The 19,289-nt window shown below is 43.3% G+C and overlaps 1 protein-coding gene across 4 annotated transcripts in view; it reads left to right on the forward strand.

The window, feature by feature from the left end:
* Nucleotides 1–19,289, forward strand: part of LOC118507848 (carbonic anhydrase-related protein 10) — a 56,993-nt gene that overhangs the window by 16,588 nt on the left and 21,116 nt on the right. For all 4 annotated transcript variants that reach the window (XR_004905722.1, XR_004905723.1, XM_036046984.1 and 1 more), the window contains one exon: nt 7,711–8,229. Coding sequence is in view for 2 of the 4 variants with exons in the window: in XM_036046984.1 (XP_035902877.1) it covers nt 7,953–8,229 (277 nt within the window). In the remaining 2 variants the exon portion in view is untranslated. The remainder of the gene's footprint in view (nt 1–7,710; nt 8,230–19,289) is intronic.

A 19,289-nucleotide genomic window follows, 5' to 3' on the forward strand; every position in this document is an offset into this window, starting at 1 on the left:
TAATAAGCTTTAAACCACACAACGAAAAGGGAAAGAAAAGAACTTCCTGCTGTCGATCCGGTAGATTGACGGTAAAACACCACCAATAAACAGCTTCGTCTGGCTAACGAGGTGTATGTTGAGGAGAAACTGTGTCTTGCATCATCATGCTACCGCGACCGCGTAGCGCCAAAACGTCATTGTCTCGGATATTCCGGGGTGCTTCTGTGTCCTTGGCGCCGATGGGGGGAGGTCCTCGCAAAGCGAAATGAGAACAGAGCCGCCAGTTTTAGCCGGTAGCAACAGAAACGGTACACGCGAGTAACGCTAGTTTGTCCTGTGCCGATACACGACAACCGGCGTGGCGCTGTCCCGGCGGAGTTCTTGAACAGGAAATCAATTATCCACGATATTGATCCGGAACCGGATCCGGTAGTCAGATCCGGTGCAATAATCCCGCAGACGTAATGATATGGCTGTGGCACCACAACTGCTCCCACCGACTTACCTCAGGACTGGCAAGCGGTGGGGTAAGAATTATTGGCAGAAGGTTACTACGGTACAACTCGTCAGCGAAGAGGTGGAAAGAAAACAGCCACAACATCACGATAACCGTATCGGTACAGGATCGGTTTTGCTGAGACGGGGTAAAACCGCCACCAACCGACAGATGGATGGACGTACTCGATGCTTGTGTCAGGTTTGAAGCAACTTTCCTAGTGTGTGTGTGTGTGTGTGTGTGTGTGTAACTTCTTTTTCGCCTCCCTGCTTCCCGCCTGAACGGGAATGTTCTTAAAAGTTGTACCAGTTGGCGGTAAAATGGTTGTCAGTTAGTTTGACACTGTCAAAAACCGCCGGCGATAGCTAGCGGGAACTTTGTGTGAGGAAGACGTCTCGACCTCGTCCCGATTTCTACCGCGACCGTGGTCAGCGGCATTGTACTACCGCAGCCTGGTTTGTGGCTGTGTGTACGACAGTACGAATTCGAATCGGAAAACGATTAGGAAGCCTGACGCTCCCTGACACACACACAACCGCATCTATCACTTTACATCCTGCTCTGATCCTGGTGTGTGCATCGTCTAATTAACCTCAAGTGTCTCATCAAACTTTGGCAGCAATTTTTTGTTGCTTTCCCCGGGTATAAACACATTCAACCCGATTACCCGAGCACCGCAAAACGTCAAAACAAGCGACCGAATGACAGCACGCACATGGCAGCGTTTGGTGACATTGGCCGTTGGGGTTGGGGTTTTTCATTTCCTTTCTCCAGATCGAAGATTGATTTCGGACGCTCGGACGGGAGCAAGATTTATGCAAGGATGCTTGGACGGTGGTCGGTGAAAACTCTCGCCTCGGGAGTTGCCGGCCCCCTGATGCCTCCTCCTTCCCGGGAAGGCATGTTGAAGCCCGGCACCCTGGACAATGCTGGACCTACCCCGGGACGCAAGTACAATGAACCTCGACTTGCACGACGACGCCTGTAGAGTCGGACTCTAGTTTTATTTCCGGCCCGGCCCCTGCACGGTACAACGTCATACGTCAAACGTCAACAATGCGACGTCCTAGACGTCCAGCTGTCGTCTCGACCGGCGGTGCAGTCGAACGGTCGTACCACGGCAGACTCTCGGGACGCCGGAGCGTATGGATTTCATATTCTAATCGACACTTAATCTGATTTGGAGCAGTGCGAGCGTAACGAACCGGAAACTAGCTCCTCGCTAGGGAAAACGACACAAACGACTGCCACACACACACACATACTGCTGGGATGCTGAGAAGTGAAAATTCTACTACAGTTTGACTCGGTCCCTCGCTTGGTCCCTGTACCGACCCCCAAAGGGTATTAAAACGACCCTCGAGCTGGGTGCCCTGTGATGAACCGTGCTGCCGACTCAATTATATGCTCGATATGCTGGAAGGATTTTATTCATCAACGTCAACCCGACCCGGCTCGGGCAGAAAGAACAAACAACTTAAGGACACTGTGACTGTTTATGATTGTACCGTGTATCTTGCTCGCATTCCGCCCGGTTGATGTGATCTCTTAGAGGAACAAAAGTAAGGTACGTCCAGATTCGACATGTCCCGGGCGAAGATTGATTATCTGAGGCTCTTGAGGGCGAATAAAAAAGCCTCCAATTCTCGGGATCTCACTCACGTCGGCATCACTCTCCGGGGAACGGTCAGCAAAATGAGTCTTTGCTTTGCACAACGAGAACAAACAAAAGGTCCAATTCATTTCGGATGATTCCTCGGTTGGTGATCTTTTACCAACCGACACATCTCTTACAATCCAGAGACTTGCGAATGTTTCCAGCGGACTCCATACGCAGCGATCGTCGGATGCTGACGAGTGCAGCTTGTGCATTACATCGTTATACCATTTGGTTTCTCCGTTCGTTTTCGTTACACACCATATCCTGGACGACGTAAGCTGCCACATTCCAACACTACGCCTTAACTCCTGGATCTCGTGTGTGTGTGTGTTTTTTTTTTTGTTTCCATTTGCCTGCCTCGACTCTAAATGGATTTACATTTGAATTGTTTGCGTTCCTCTTCTTCTTGGGGGAGTTATAATTGGATTGATTGAAGCACAACCAACTTTGACCGGTGGATAAAAAAAGAGCCGTCCCGGCATTCACAATCGCGAAATTCGTCCCAGGCCAAAAAAATGGCCCCTGAGATATAGTTTTACTCTACACTGCAAGAATCAACTCACTTCACCACTGGAGCTCATCTTTAGGCCACTAGCTGACTGAATATTTTTACACTCGCCTGGCTGCGATGCAATATTTTACAAAATCCCCGGCTATTCCTTGTTTTTTTTTTTTGCGTTACTTTTCACCGCTGCTCCTGCTGCTGCTGTAGTTGTTGTTGAGAGTAGCAAAGCGGCAGAAGGCTTCTCGGATCGTTTCTCGTGTGTCGGACGGGTGGATGTAACTCTCTTTACGCGTGCTCATCAATCATAAAGGTCACGGATGACTGGAGTCGGGCGGGAAGCTGATGCAGCTGATGCAGCTACAAAGGGTGCAAGGATCCCGTCGGGTCGGGGCGGTGGAATGCATTTTATTCGACCGCAGCTGAGCGGTTTCGCCATCGAGGTTGACGAAATTTAGCCTTAAAGGTAGCAAGCAGCCAAGGCCCAGCAGTTTTCGCTTTAGCTTGCCTCGCGTGCTTCAAACGTACACTGCGCTCCACTCAACGTGACGATGTGATACCATTTTTCATATGGTAAACGTGGTGCAGAGATGGTTGCACTTTACCAAACTGTCTAAAGGGACGGTTGCTTTTTCCGTGCCGTGGTTGCTCTTATGTGGACTTGAGTGATGGATTATATTTTGTAAAGTATGCTCCAGACTATATATTCTCTAGATTCTCATTTAAAAATTGCCTAAATTGCACCGACTTTGATTTTCAATCAAATAAAATGGCTAAATATCTGTATCTTGTTTATAGATTGCATACTTTTAGGCGTTTATTTTAATTTTCTTTGGGTTGACACAGAATATGGTTCTAAGGACAGTTTTTAAAGGGTTTTAGAATGCTTAGCAAAACAATTACTATCTTAATTCCTCACACAATGGCTCAAAACAGCCGTACGAATATTTAGTTTTGCTTAAAAAACATGAATTTAAACATCTCTTTGAAACTCAAGTTTTTTTTTTGCTAAACGAAGAAAAGAAACGAGAAAAAATAGAACGTGTGTATAATTGTGTTCAGAACTGAAGAACTCTAAACATGTTTGTTTATTTCCTTCCGGATGGAACGACTTGGTCGTATTGCTCTACTATTTATTTTACTGCGCCTACATGTATGCTACTTTACTTTCAACTTCATAAACACGAAAACTTTGTGTTTGTTGAATGATGGAATGCAGTATGTGGATGATAGAAAATCAGATTTCGTCCGTTCTATCTTAATGATATTCTATCCTCGGAAAATAAAAAAAAAAAAAAACAGTAAGTTCGTTAAGCTTTGTTAGGCATTAAAAAACAAAACAAGAATTGAAAAATTTTGCCTTAATTTCTGCTTCTGCGTTTCTCCCATAATTCATGTAATTTTAAAATATTATTTTGATTATAATTTGTTATTAATTTCAGTCGATATATCATGCTTTATAGGACTCAAACCAAATAGTTACCCGTACACTTGTGAAAAGCCTTGTTTGTGCTTCTAAAATTATGCAATTTTGAATGTTCGTTTGAACGACAACTAGAAAATTGGAATTCATGATTTTTCTTGACATTGCTAACTATTTTAAATGGTTAAATCAAACAGACGTCCGAATGTTCGTGTGAAGGATTGTGGAACCCCTCTTCGTTTAAAGGCGCCTAAATGTATGTAATATTGTACATGTATTGAATGTCTTCCTATGAACAATTTTGTTTGACGATGCTCGGAAGGAATTGATGATTTTGTGTTATCTTTTAAACAATTTTAACCAGTTAAATATTGGTAGCGTTAGTGGATTGTATTTTAGCCCTAGTTTGGGAGTGTTTTGCTCTTTTAACGACAAATTTGTTTCACAAGATTTTTTTTTCTTCACAAATTACCAAGCATTACGTTCGCATAGTCATGTTAAGGGTTGTAAAATTTATTATTTATTTTATTACTCCTAAATGTATGCAAATGCTTTAAAGTACTGAGAATCTGGTTAAAAAAAAAGTTATTGCAAACCATAATGCAACAATTATTCTTGCTTTCTGTTAGCGCTGCGGTAAGTGAACCGCACAACAACACACTCACATTCCTCATATCCTTTGCCCTATTTGTCCGCAATTTCTCAACCGAGCTAAACTATCATCTCAACTATCACTGCTACTGCTGGTGCGCCGTGACGAGTGCAGGTATCACGCGCGGACCCGGTAGAAAATCTGTGCCGAATTATGGCGGCATAAACGATCTCCGGTTTCTTTTTTTGCCCGTTGCTCAGCATGGAAAATAAATGAAAAAGTTTACAGTTTTCAGCAAGGTGTACGTAGGACTCGGGAAGGTAGAAAGAGAGCACAGAAAACGAACCAAAGAATGCAGTCGAAAGTCTGGATAGACGATGCAACACACACACACACACCAAATAGCAAAAAAAGGGAAGACATCCTCGGTAAAGCTTCCAGCTTTTCCCGACGCAAGATGCGCCGAAATGCAGTTTCGTTGGAGTGCGCCCGATGTGTCTGTCTGTGTGTGTGCAGGATAATTTATGTTTATTAAATTTTTCCCAACTAATCTTTCGCGTGGAGCGCTCGGTGGCACGGTGCTCCGGTAAACCGCAGCGAAGAAGCGGCAATCGTATTGCAATTTAATGCAGCCAGCACCGAACGGCTGCATTCACACGTGTGCAGACGAGAGATGCGCGTCTTCGGGGGATGAAAATAAGGGAAAACACACACACACAAATACTCACTCACAGTGCCAAAGCTTGTGTGCAAAGCGAGAATGATTTGCTTTGAAATTTATCGACCGAGCGCCGAGTAAGAAGGTTAAGCTTTTATTTTTCCTCAAGCTAGGGAATGGCAGGAATAGCGAGCACAAAGAAAAGCTTCCTGCATCGCAATTAGCTCCGAATAAATATGTATTAATTGATCGAAACCCCGGGTGCCGCAGATCGCTGCCAAAACTGAGACATTTGATCCTACCTATCCTATCTTCGGTGCTTCAGATCGTGGAATGAGGTTTAGCTTGGGTTGATTCCGCTGTTCCGGATCAAAACCTCCGGTACAATAATTTTCTCTTTAATGCATTTTCACTTGCAATAAAATACACAAGCCCCAAAAAAGGGATCAGCACCTCGGCACGTTGCTGCTGTTGATTTGGCACACTTCACCTGACCCGGGCCGCTCCGACGGATCCGGAACTGGGCAGGTGCATACGTATTCCCGTGAACTGGGTGATCCTTGTCTCGGTTCCGGGCACAATCGAACGTACTGTTATTTATCGACAGCCAGGGCGGTTGAGTCGGGTTCCAGCATTCCGTGCCGGATAGTAATTATTTTCGCTCGCTTCGTACCGGCGCATCGCGTTCTATCGCCGACCGGCATAGAAATGATCGATTCGATAAGGTCGGCTTTCCCGGAACACCCGGTGTAGGAAAATTCGTACGAAAATATTGAATTCCTTGGTAGATATTTTCACCAATCTTGCATCGGATCCATGGGTGTTGAGAGCTTTAATGTACCCTTTTTGTTTCGTTTTTGTTCGTTGGTTCGTGTTAATTGATAATACAACAGGCCTTCGAACCACACCCACGCATATGGTAAGAGAGGGGTAGAGGGAAAGGGGATGGAAGAGGGGAGAGGGGAGATGGGTAAGATAATGCTTGATACTGCTAAATAGTAGCATAACTGGTGAGGAATCATTTAGAAAGTCAAGTTTTTTCTACTACTTGCTGGGCTGGTTGCATACTTTCAGGCGCGTATAGTTAAATTACAGGGTTTCTCGGAGATTTATGGCACAATGGTTTATACTTTCAGCTTGCTTGTGAATTCATTTTAAAACGAGTGTACGGTTTCCTAGGCAGTTACTTGTGTCACATTTAATTGCTCAGTGGACGGATGGACGAGATATAATAACGAGATCATTCTAATTGAATGATTAGTTTCGATGCTTCTGTTAGGAGTACCTAAATAATAATTAAAAGTTTTATCATACTCTTTCCTGCTGCCTGCCATTTCTGGCTTTCTGTGACTTAGTTTTACCCGTAGCAAAGTAATCAGTCCTGCATACGGGAAGGCAGTCTGGATGGGATTTGAGCCCCGGTCCTGCCTTGTGAAGATCGACGCCATTAACGTCTCGGTAAAAGACTCGAGAAGGAACCCCCCCTCCACCCCCCTGACAAAATTTGTTAGACACTGTAGGATTTACGCCTTTATGTATGCAATTCGCAGTACACGTTTTGAAAGTTTCACAGTGTGCTTTCAGTGTGGTCAAAAATGGTTGAATAAAGTCGAATGAAATATTGCTGATTATTCTATTCAATCCCCCTTCCTCTATCCTGACCATTTATATTGGCTTACAGAAGCTACGTAATATTTTTTGGTCACGCTAGGAGTGACCAATCAGGCTTACAACATACACGGTGTTCCCGGACTGTAACGGAACATTGGTTCGATGGATGCTTGTTATCGGGCATAGATATTCAGAAGAGGAGGAAACATAAGAATAATAACATTTCAAATCACTTCTTACAATGTATATTATCATGCTCTACTCGCGGTCCAGTAACAGTTTTAACAAACAATGTACAATGTTTATATAAAACAGGTTATGACCGTACAAAATCCCACTGTGCAATAAAAATAACAGGCCACAGTGCTGCATCAATGAAAATTGCTTGAAACCCTGCAGTCAGCAAGCAGCGTTGATAAACCTCTTAGAATCGAATAATGCCGTTCGTTGACCTTGTCTGCCAGGTCAACATCCTTTAAAGATGAAATTTTATGTTTTTTTTTTTTTGTTGTACATTTTCTTAACCTTCTCAGCTCACAGAAAGAAACTGAACAAACTATTTAAAATCATCAAAATGTTACTGCTTATATTCTTCACATTCAAATATTAAACTTTATCATCCTAAAGGTATGCAATTTTCATTTCAAAACGCTCCAAACCATTCAAAATGGTTGTAATCTTAGTGGTTCTCTTATGATTTTCTCCTCAAATTGTAAAATTTGATTGATTATCTTCATATTCAATTCATTTCAAATGGATCTTATTCATTTTTCTTCTACATTCCAGGGACTTCTGCTTCGGAAGCACCTGTCCGCAGGCTGAAACAGTGTGAGGTTCTGCCCGGGCAGATTGCAACACCGCGTGGGCGCCGATCAATCAAATCTACCAACAACGATCAACACCACCAGCCGCCTTGTAACACGATCGACCCGTTCGTACACTGTCGCTTGGCGACCGATCGAAAAACGAAAATTCAACGCTACAGAGCACTCACGCTTGTGTCTGGCGACGGTTTTTGGTGCAGTTGCATGTACTCGTATGCCACTCGGACGCACGGTGTGTGCCAGTGTGTGTTTGTGTGTCTGTATGCGGTGCTGTGTGTAGTGGGCCATTCGCTTTGCCTCACCCGAGCGAAACGGGCAACACCGGGAACATTCAGACGTGGTCGTGGTCACACGCAGCTCGTCACCGCAGCTTCAAGCAAAGCATCCGCAACAAGCGCCGCCACTGTTGAAGCCGGTGAAATTATGGGACTGCTGATTAACGTGAAAGCGCTCACCTTGCTGCTGCTGCTCCAGATACCCGGTAAGTGTTTATTCACGATGCACGTTTATACTTGGACGGCAATCCGGTCAACAAAAAAAAGGGATATCCTCCGCACAACGTAACAAATTTTTGCTTCACTTTGCCACACTCGCAATACTCATCGCCAGTGGTTGGACAGTGTTGTGGCGCTTGTCTTTACATCTTTACGACTACTCGTAGTGGTGGTGGTGGTTGGACAAAAGAAGCGCGTGGACATGTGTGCGTGTGTGCCTGCGTTCAGAAAGGTTGGCCACATTTATGGGCAGGACTCTGTGTATGTGCGTTAAAAATATGCTTACATCTTAACGTGCCGAGCGCATCAGTAAACCCGGTGCCATAAAAATGCGATAAAGAAACGTTTCGCTTTTCCTTATTGCTCGATCGCTTCCCATCTGCCTGGGATGGGTTTTTCCCCCAGAACACACACACGCACACTCACACAGAGATACATCATCCGGAAGACAACCGGTAGCCATTTCCTAATTTCGATTAAATAAAGCACAACGCCGCATGCGGCAAAACAAGAGTGCGAAAGATGTGAAGGATGTATGCTTCGGCTAGAAACTGTGTAAGCCGTTGTTAAGGTGATAACAAGACTGTTTTTTGTAAGCTGAAATGCATACTCTCAGGCGCTCTTCTTTAAGATGAAATTGTTCGCCTGAAGGTATGCTTTTCATTTTTCTTATTTATTTTTAAATATTTAAATAGCCTGGAAGTATGCAATTTTTGATAACAAGGGGTATAACTTCATCAAAAAGTATTATTTATATATTTCTTAACGTTTTGCTGCTAAAATTGTTCTAACGCTTCAGACAAATTATTAGAAAAAAATTAATTACTGGCTAGTTTTAACTAAAAAAAATAACCTAAACATCTGCTAGTGGAAAATTCTAGCAAATAGGTTTGGATTTTTTTAAAAGCATCATTGACAAAGAGGTTTCATGTCACCAATGCTCTTAGAATGTAATCGAAGCTATTTAAGATATTTTCATTGAATATACCCAGGCAAGGGACGGCCTGGCCATATTACTATATTTAAGAAATTTTATCTATAAAAATGTATTTTACGCAGTGATAAAGCTTTATGCGCTTGTTTCTTAAAGTTTAAGAAAATCTACTGTGAAAAAACTGTTGAAAGATTTTGACGTATTTATAGGATTAACTGCCAAATTGATACATCAACCGTCAGAGACTTTTTGATGAGTTCGCTTTTTCGGTTTAGCTGCCTAGAATTGGTTGACTGCTTGATAGAGGATGGCTAAAAATAGACAGGGTTTGTAGCTTAATGTTTCATAGATTCTTAGTGTTGAGTATTGAAAATGCTTCAAGATATGCAAATATTGATTATTTTATCTTTATTTTTTGTAATAAAATAATGTTTACATGATTTTTTTTACCAATTTCAAATACGATCCAACCGTAATAATTGTCGACTGGATGAAAATATGCAGTCCCCCCATCAAAACCCCAAGCAGTATGCAACCAGCATAACAAAATTACCTGTTCAATGGCTTGATTAGCTTTTTCTAACGTTCTGAGGGCATTTTCACACTCCGCACGCTTAGTAAGCGATCCGACAAGCGATTGATGGACATATAAAAGGCCAACTAAAGGAATAGCTATGACAAGCTACCCTACCGACGTGTTCTGAGGGTAACTGCGAAGCAAGCAGTTACTTTTATTTGCCTTTCCAACACCATTATCTTGACTCGTCTGCTTAAAAGAGAATACACACTCTCACACACACACGCATGTACACAATTGAGTACCTTACGAGCATACCAGCAATAAATGGGAGTGAAATTAGTCCTTTTCCTCCCATTAGCCAGCAGCTGGACAGTGTGTGACGTTCCGGTGTTCGTAAAGCATTTCTGCTTCCTGCGCTCTCTGTCCCTCTCTCGCTCTCTCTCTCTCTCGCGTTAGGCATTCGTGGGCCGGATGCTGGAATTGGTTAATTGTACGGCAAGGCAAAACCGTATGCGAGCTGCTTGCCCTGAAATACGTTCGTCCTAGAATACGTGACACCGTCACAGTCCGCCGGCCCGATGCTCCCCCCCCCCCTCACCCGGTTCATCATCAGTGAGGCAAGCTTGTTTTTACAGCGCGCCATCACATAAAAATAAACAACTCATCATCCCGGGGCTGGAGCAGAAGGAGCGCGCAGCCAAGTGCCGACACCTTCACCGGGACTTACCGGGCCAGTAAACCTAATAAAAGCGCCCAACGCTCATAGTTTATGTCACCAAAGGAAATCCTTTTACGGACTTTATTTCGTCCCTTTTCCGGTGCTTCCTTCCCTGCTTCCTCTCCCTACCCGACCAGTCCATCCACCCACCCACTGAGCGGGCGTAATGTCCGTGGCCTCTTTTTCAAACACTGTGAGTGGCTCAGTGAAAGATTTCATAAACACCTGCACAATCGCACACACATAAATGCATACATGCAGGCGCGTAAAGTCCTGCAGGTGTTTTACATGGTGCTCTTCACTCTTCACAGCAACTCATCACATACAAACACACAAACACACACGCGGGGGCGCGTTTCTACAAACAAAGTAAAGCAGAGAAGGAACGAAAAAGGGGGAAAAAAACGAAAGATTACAACCACTGCAAACGTACAAGAGGGATTGAAAACTAAAAGAACAGAAAGCGTGTGATGATCCCACTTCACCTGTGTGTGTGTGTGACATACACAGCTTGCCGTTTCCGTTATTTTGCAATCTTTTTCCAACGCTTCACCCTTTAACCAAGTGTCGTCCAAGAACGAAACAAAGCAGCAAAAAGAGCAACAACAACAAAAAAACCCCGGAGGCAGAAGAAAAACGCTTGTCTTGTGTCTCTCCCAGCCACCATTCACCGCTGGGAAAATCGTTTTACTCATCCTTCCCAGGTTGCCTGGGTGTAACATCTCGTGCGGCCCTCGTTCACCGACATCACGACAGTGCAATTGCATCACACGATTATGCAAATCGGCCACTGATGTTGCTCAACCGAATGTCCTTTCCTTCTTCGGTGCTCTTTTGCTCGCAACCCAAACCCGTTTGCCCTTTTTTCAACGGTGAACTATGATAAACTTCGAGCTGTGGAGTGACTGTTTTGCGGGTAAATGGCATGCAAAAAAAAAAACGCACGCAAACCCCCTATTTGAGGTAGTTGTTGGGTAGTTTTGCGTATTCTTCAATCAACACACTGTGTGGTGTGCAATTGCGTTACAATGTGTTTCGGGTGTAGTTAAGGATTCTTGTCGGTGTTGCTCTGTAAACTGGCAGGCTGCGTTGATTTTCCACTCAGAGCCCGTTATTGGCGTGCGTTTACTTTGTCCAAAGGGATGAATTCTAATTTTACTCAGCATTTTTAAGTGTTAGCAAGGCATCAGACGCAATTGTGTACGCCTAAAAATATTCTACTATCGATATTTCAAAATTGACAACGCCTAGAGGTATGCAATTTTCAAACAAATTCGTCTAGTTTATATGTTTTCTTTACCGATTATGTAAAATATTGCTTTTTTGACGGTAACAAGAATTTTAAAATATTTTATGTTGAAAATAAATTAACATAAAAATTAATTGAATAAACCAAACCAAATAAGCCCTCCCTATCGAATAAACCAAACTATATAGCTCAACATTTATAAATAATTAGTGCTTATTCAGGCGACTTTGGTTATTGCGTTTGAGACAAGTTTATACTCCCAAAACACGTGTCCGTGCTCAAAGCGTGTTTGAAGATATTGTGCGCCTAAAAGTATGCCTCATCTACGTAGTAGCATTAACAACGCCTTCAAGTTTGCAACTTATGAACATACTAAGTCTTTTTCGATTTTAATAAAACTTTTCTTCCCACCAGTTTAGGTTTTAGTGTTCAATGCATTTCGCAAAAAATGCACGCCTAAATCCTTACAGTTAGAGAACAATTTGGCCATTTTTGTATTTTTAAATATTTTTAAGGTCAAATTGAGGAAAAAATCTCATCGGAAGGTTAGTTTAGAATGGTAAAGATTTTTATGAACACATTTCATTAACTGTTGACCCTCTTTGAGTGAGGTTTAAAGTAATGTTTGACAATCGAGAACCTCACATTATTTGACATATCAATGAGCTATAAGCTGAAACATGAAATTCAAGTGTGCAAAAAAAACTTTTCAGTGCTCAAATGTTGTAAATTGTCTAAAGCTATATAAATAAAGACTTTATTTTAACTTAAGTCTCAATTTTATTTCAACTTTTGATGGCGCTTTGTGAAGAAAAATTTTACCCTGAGAGAAAGTTTTATTTTTGGTTTACCTAAAAATGCCTAAAATGTTAGCAATTTTAAAATAATTTGGTTGTATTTGCTTTTTATAATTTTTTTAACATTCATCTGAGATTGTAGTACAGCTTTATCCTTTTCAATAATGCAGTTCAACCACTTAAAATGAGCCTGTATGTAATAATTAGCCTAATGGTTTCTTAATACTTACTACGTTTAAAGAAAAATTATACGCCTGAAAGTATGCTATTCTCTAAGCAATTTATTTATTAACGGCTTAAGGTATGCTTTTTTTTACTTTTTAACAGTTTTCACTTCTACACTACAGGAAATAGGCAACTTTTTAATTATTCAAGCAGTGTTGAACAAATTTTACTAACAACTACGAATTCCACCTTCCGCACGTGATCGTAAACGTCATTATTCGCCCACCGGATGATTATTGTGCCTCTATTACACTTAATTAAATTACAATAAAACAATTACATCGCACTACATTAGCACACACAAACACCAACAGAGAAGGGAAAAAACGGGTAAAAGACTCGAGAAGGCCCCCCCTAGAATCTTTTGTGTGCAGCACTGTGGCCTGTCATTTTTGTTGTACTGTGGGCTTTCTGTATGGTCAAAACCCATTTCATGTAAACATTGTGCATTGTTCCTTAATACTGTTAATAGACAGTGAATAGAACTTGATAAAATACAATGTAACAAGTGGTTTGAGATTATTATATTCTTATGTTTCCTCCTTTGCTGAATATCAATGCAAGGTAACAAGTATTCATCGAATTACTGTTCCGTTACCGTCCGAGGACGCCGTGCATGTTTTAGGCCCGATTATTCACCCCAAGTGCGACCGAAAATTAGTACGAGGCCTTTGTAAGCCAAAATGAATGGTAGGGTTATCGGAGAGGGGATTCTAATCAAATAATAACAATATTTTATTCGACTTTCTTCAACCAATTTTGACCACACTGAAAGCACACTGAAAGCTCACTGTGAAGCTCTCGCAACGTGTACTGCGGATTGCATACCTTTAGGCGTAAATCCTACAGCGCCTAACAAATTTTGTCAGGGGGGGGCCTTCTCGAGTCTTTTACCAAAAAACGTCACCGGTGCCGTCATGCCTTTATAATCGCTGTTAACACTAAGCACACCTTTAACCTTACGTAGATCTAAAAAAATAACAACAACCAAGCAAGCAACCCCATTTCAGCAGCCTGCCAAACACAAACACCAACACCACCCGTCCGACTGCCCGCTGTCCACCACTCCGTTTTTCCTGTGTGCAATTTTCTCGCACAAACCCGTCTGAATACATTAAGAGTGCCCGGCCCGAGACGCGCTGCGCTCGGTGAGGTCAAGTGGCAGAGCGTTGTTTCGGAGTTTTTCCCGGAAAATCCCGCTTGGCCGTCTAATTACAGTCATTTGATACAGGTTGTTGCAAGGAAGGCGTGCAGCCGGACTAGGAGCCGGTGGCAGTATGAAAAGGATCTTCCTCATTCCATCTCTGGGGTTTTTTTTTTCTGCAGCGGAAAAGGGCAATTGCAGTTTGTGTTTTTTTTTTTTGCCTAACCTGGTGTATAATCGGGAAGAAAGTGTGGTGTACGGTGGAAGACGGGCTGGGTAGATTCGTCCCGTTGGGGGTCGTTAGAGGCGTGCTTGTCAGCCCGGTGCCCGGGACGGGTAGGTTTGTTGTAATGCGCTCCAGCTGCTTTGTGCTGTGCGATATTAGTTGGTCAGTAAAGTTGGGAAAACGATGGAAGACTTAAGGCGTGTGTGTGTAAGGAGTCGAGCGAGTCGAAGAGTTTTGCAGCGTTCGGGGATGTCTTGTACACCGTTGTCCGAGATACATCGTCTGTTTGCTGGTGCGAGATCATATGTAATTGGAGACGGCACATCCTCCTGTGGTTTACGGCAAACTTGTACCAAGCAGAATTTGCTTTACACGTTCACTTTGCGTCCCACCGGGCAGGTCAGCGGAACGAAATCTGCTCGCTTACCTCATTAAGCTTTTAGTAAATGTTAGTTTAATTTCCAATGCTATAATTATAGCGGTCTCCTTTGCGTTTGCTTATAGCACTCTTTTCTAACCGCTGCTGGATTATTGGGGAGCGAGAGCGCCTTGACTGTTTGTAGTTTGGCATTTTTAACACAATCTCACACTCCTTTTTTTCCTCAACGCAAACAAAAAGAAAACATACTCTCGTAATGCGACATAATTCCCTTCTTGTAGGTAGACAACACCGAACACGGTCATCGACACTCCTTTGTTTTCCCAAGCGACTACTACCGGTAAGAAGCAAGATGAGCCGTAAAATGAATGGTGTGGCCCATCGAAATACCACGTGTAGAACGAATTTCTGTGCCCATCAGTAGCAGCAGCAGCAGCTTACCGATGTTAAATTTTATTTCACCCACTTAACGCTTACCATCACCGGTATATCCGCAAATATTTTCTGCACCCTTCACAAGAGCCCGCCAGGTGCCGCCTAACCGTGTGGACCGAACGCTAAGGCAGGACCACACCTTTGGCTAGAATTTATGCTGACCGGAAGCGACATCGTTCGTTCGTTCGCTCGTTCGGCTTGGGAGCTGCACCCCTTTTTATCGATGGTTTTTGATGGGTTTGGAAAGCAGGTTTGGATCGTACCTGGTGGTGGATGTGTATCGCGACTCGAACAACGACGCTACTCTACACAATGTACGGCCAACACTAGTTGGGGTGAAGTGGAAGTAGTGTGCGTTTGCTTTTACAACGTTGAGTAGAAATTATAGCTTGAAAGCGCCTAAAGGTATGCAATTTTGGCTTCATAGTACGCTTTTTGAGAAAAAATTGTTAAAATGTTGCATACATTCAGGCGGTTTTTAATATTAGCTCATCAGTGAGTTAAAGAATCGGAGAGATATCATCAAGGACTAATTGGAATTCCATCTGCTATGTCTCCAAATAAATACCTAGACATTTTAAACTCTTCTCTGAGTTGAAGAATCGGTAAGGTTCTATAATGGACTTGTTGGAACTCCAATTTCTATGTCTCCTGATGAACTTTTATGTTTACAGACGATTTTTAAAATAAACTCCGAGTTGAAGAATCGCATATATTTCAACAAGAATTTTCGTAGCTCCAATATCTTAGTCTTCAGATAAATAGCTACAGGCTATATACTTTTTTTGCATGTACTCATCTTTTACCTAAGTTGAAGAATCGGCGAAGATTGATCAAGGACTGTTTGAAGCTTCAATTTCTATGTCTCTAGATAACACACATCCCAATGGTTCCCTGTAGTGTCAGACCGAGTTTAACCCCGTGCTCGCTGGTTCGGTTGATCAGGTCGAGTGAGCTACTATCGAGCCAGATAAAACTACGACTATGGACGCCTCTTCGCCACTCCGTCCAACGTTTTTTGCCCATTAATTGCGTCGCGCTAATGGGAAAATCATTAAATCTTTCACACCCAGTTCAGCCATATATGTGTGTGTGTGAGTGTTTCTGGTGCAGTGCTAAGGCTAATTGGCTTCCTGTTTCTTTCCTTTCCCACCCTTTTCTTTCGCCGCTACTCACCTGAGCCACCTTCTAGCAGCTGCCTAATGTGTCTTTGGTTAATTTTTATAGCCACCAGCTATTTCGGTAGCACAAGGAAAGTCAGGAAGGCCAGGCGTAAGGAAATTGGCTACCATAAGGAAGAGAAGCACATATGAGTAATTAGATAACTAGTTTGATAACGTACCGGATCGATCGGAACGACCAACGTTTGTAAGGATCGCCCAAGAACCTTACAAATGTTGGTGCGATGTTCCACGCGTAAGCGTTATGACAATTGGAAACGGTTCCTCAGCTCAACCGATTTCGCAACCAACATTGAGCCGTGTGCAATAATTCAACCCGAAACAAGCACCTTTCGGACCCCGGTTCGTCATCTTATCTTGTCGTCTTGGTCTGAGGGATGAACTCACAGGGTTTTTGTTCCCCCCGTTTGCCAAGACGCTTCGTACCAGACGGCCAACTTGGCCGGAAGTCGCTATCAGATGTTCCGCCGAGTGGGCCGCCCGGGTTGCCTTGGACTTGCAAAATATAACGCGGACCCAGCAACCGGAAGAGCGTACTTTGCATAAACGCCAGGTGTTGAACGAAAGTGTTATTTCTCGCTTTTCGTTCTTCCTCGCTCGTTGGGTAAAGTTGAGGGCCGCCGGCTGGATAAGGGACATTTGCTTTGCGGAACTTTACCCCGAACGAACACCCCGTTCGCAACACAACACTACTGTCGGCTTCAGTTTACTGGACGTGGATGAGGTGGGTCAGTAGTGGTAGGTTGTGGGCTCTGCAGGGCTAGCGAAAAGAAGCCAGTGGATGAAAGCATATGGTTCAGCCCTGTTACTCTCGCAAACACAAAGATTCTCTATTTTTCTTAAAGCTTTGTCGCTTGGCGCTAGCGTTAAGTGAAGTCTTTGGTTCGCTGGACTGCACGTCCCTGTAGAACGCTAAAGATCGTTGGAAGGAACAAATTCACTTAAGTCCGGTGTTTTAGGTTCTAACCAGCTCCGAAACCCCATAGCTGGCGCAGTGACGAATTAGTGTGCTCAAAATGCTTTTGCTCAACTACTTTTCCACCATTTGAAGGTGCATACGCCGCGTACGAGCCCGGTGACGGTAACGGTGTAACTAATAACACACCAGGTACTTGCGGGGTTCGTTTACGACGACGACGACGGTTCCCGAAGAATAACTGATCCCGGTGATATACTCGTCTCCACTAGAGGGGGGCACGGCAACAGGAAGGAACCCCAGTTTTGCCTGCCGGAGGTTGAACCGGACACCAGAGTTTCTGCTGCTTCTGCAGCCACTGTGCAGCGGGATCAATGGGTTTGCGGGTGGCTGGAGATTTATGGTTGGAGTAGGAGCTACTGTCAGCGTTCTGGTACCTTTCGAACGTACGAGAGTTCCGGGATCGATACGGACACACGGCAGTAACAGGCAGTACGGTGAACTTTTTCACATTTTAATTCTAGAGTAATTTTTCACCATCGCACCATAACTGCATGTCTATTTTAATATCATGAGAAAACCCGGGAGCAGTGCTATGATTAATAGAAGTTCGTAATCTACCTTGGGTGAGTGGAGCTGTGAATCGAGTACTGTATTTCGCAATAAAAAGTTCAACATTTTGTAACCCGATAACGGGCTATTAAGCATTGTGGGACGTTACATTGCCTAGCTTTAGGCGCTTACATCATAACTCGTTTGCTGGCTTGTTCTGGTTCACGCGAACTAGCCAAAAGACCTGTTATTCTACGACATTTTCCTAACTCAAATCCAATACACACAAGCTTACACATCCTAAAGTCCACGGCCAAAAAGAGAAACGGAAGATGGCAACAAAACATCAACCCTGATTGCTCATGAGATGTCTTGTTTTCTGCTGTTTGTCGGGCAGCATTACTAACGCTGACAGGCGTTCTGCTTCTGTCACCGTGCCCACCTACTGTCACCGACCGGCAATCAATGTAAATAAACTTCGACTCTAGCTCCGCTTATCGATTTTCGATCCTTGCCCCGCACTATGACGGGGCATCGACAGTCCTACATCAAAAGGACAGACTGGCTGACGTTGGGTGGCTGTCGCTAGCGGACACGGGGAAACCCATCCGAAAGATGATGTTACGTTTAACGTTTGTTTATTGTTTGTCAATGGAGGAGTGGCTTTAGGCCCATCCCAGAGTTACGAGGCGCGTTCAAGGTTTTTTTTTTGCTGTTGTTGAAATCGATTTGAGCTCTTCATCGACGGCTTTCTTTCTTAAATATTTTCCAAATTCTTCAGTGGGAGAGTCTTAGGCGGGATGTTTTACGACCGAACCACTACCGTATCCTTCCGCTTCTCGCTGTCGGTTAAACGGTTATCCGAAGCGGGGTGTGTATTGGCTGTGGAACATTTCCTTCCTTCCTTGATGTAGTATTCCGGGCACGGTGGATTTCGCATTTGGGGATTTCGCTTCCTTCTCATCCGCACTTGTCGCACCTCTAAATAGGCACGGTTTAAGTGATTTTGAAAACAGAAAGCCAAAGTACACACGTGCCGTGTTTTCGTCTTCTGTTATTGTGTGTGTGAGTGTGCGTTTGGTTTTGGAAGCCGTATCGGATGAAGGCACGCATGTAGGCGCAATCGATTGACTTCTGATTAAATGGGAATGGGGGATTTTTTGTTGCTCCCTTCACTGTCTCATTCTTAAATGAGGTGATCATTATAAGCTGTTAAGCTAAACAGTTTTTACTTTAAGAGTTTTTTTTTTCGAAAACGAAAATGAAAAAGAACTCTTAACGCTTATTGATTTTTTTTTTTGCGCCCTAAAGTTATGCACTACGGATTACCTCAGCAGTTACTTTAAACTGCATGGGGTTTTAACTTAATACGATAACTGGATAAAGTTGTGTTTATTGTAGAACAAACACCGGAAGAAAAAAAACAAATATTAAAAAAAAATATTTTGTTAGCGCCTGACAGGTATGCAGTATGTTTCGTTATTACATGAAACTTGTATTTCAAGCCTTTTATGAGCTAATACCGTTTTATTAATACAACATTTCTTCTCTTGGTTAATTTTTTTTGCTGCTTGTCCTTAAATAAGAAATTTTTTGGCGTTTGGTGAAATTAAATGTTATCGCTCAAATAAGCTGCATTGACTGAGGCGTCGGTGTTCACACGGCAGGACCGGCGTTCAAGTCTCATCGGGACCATTCCCCGTTAATGAGAACTGACTATCCAACTACGTGGTATTATTAAGTCTATTATGCCAGAAATGTCAGGAACGAA

The sequence above is a fragment of the Anopheles stephensi genome, chromosome X (genome assembly GCF_013141755.1).
Source record: "Anopheles stephensi strain Indian chromosome X, UCI_ANSTEP_V1.0, whole genome shotgun sequence".
In the NCBI taxonomy this organism is placed as follows: Eukaryota; Metazoa; Arthropoda; class Insecta; order Diptera; family Culicidae; genus Anopheles; species Anopheles stephensi.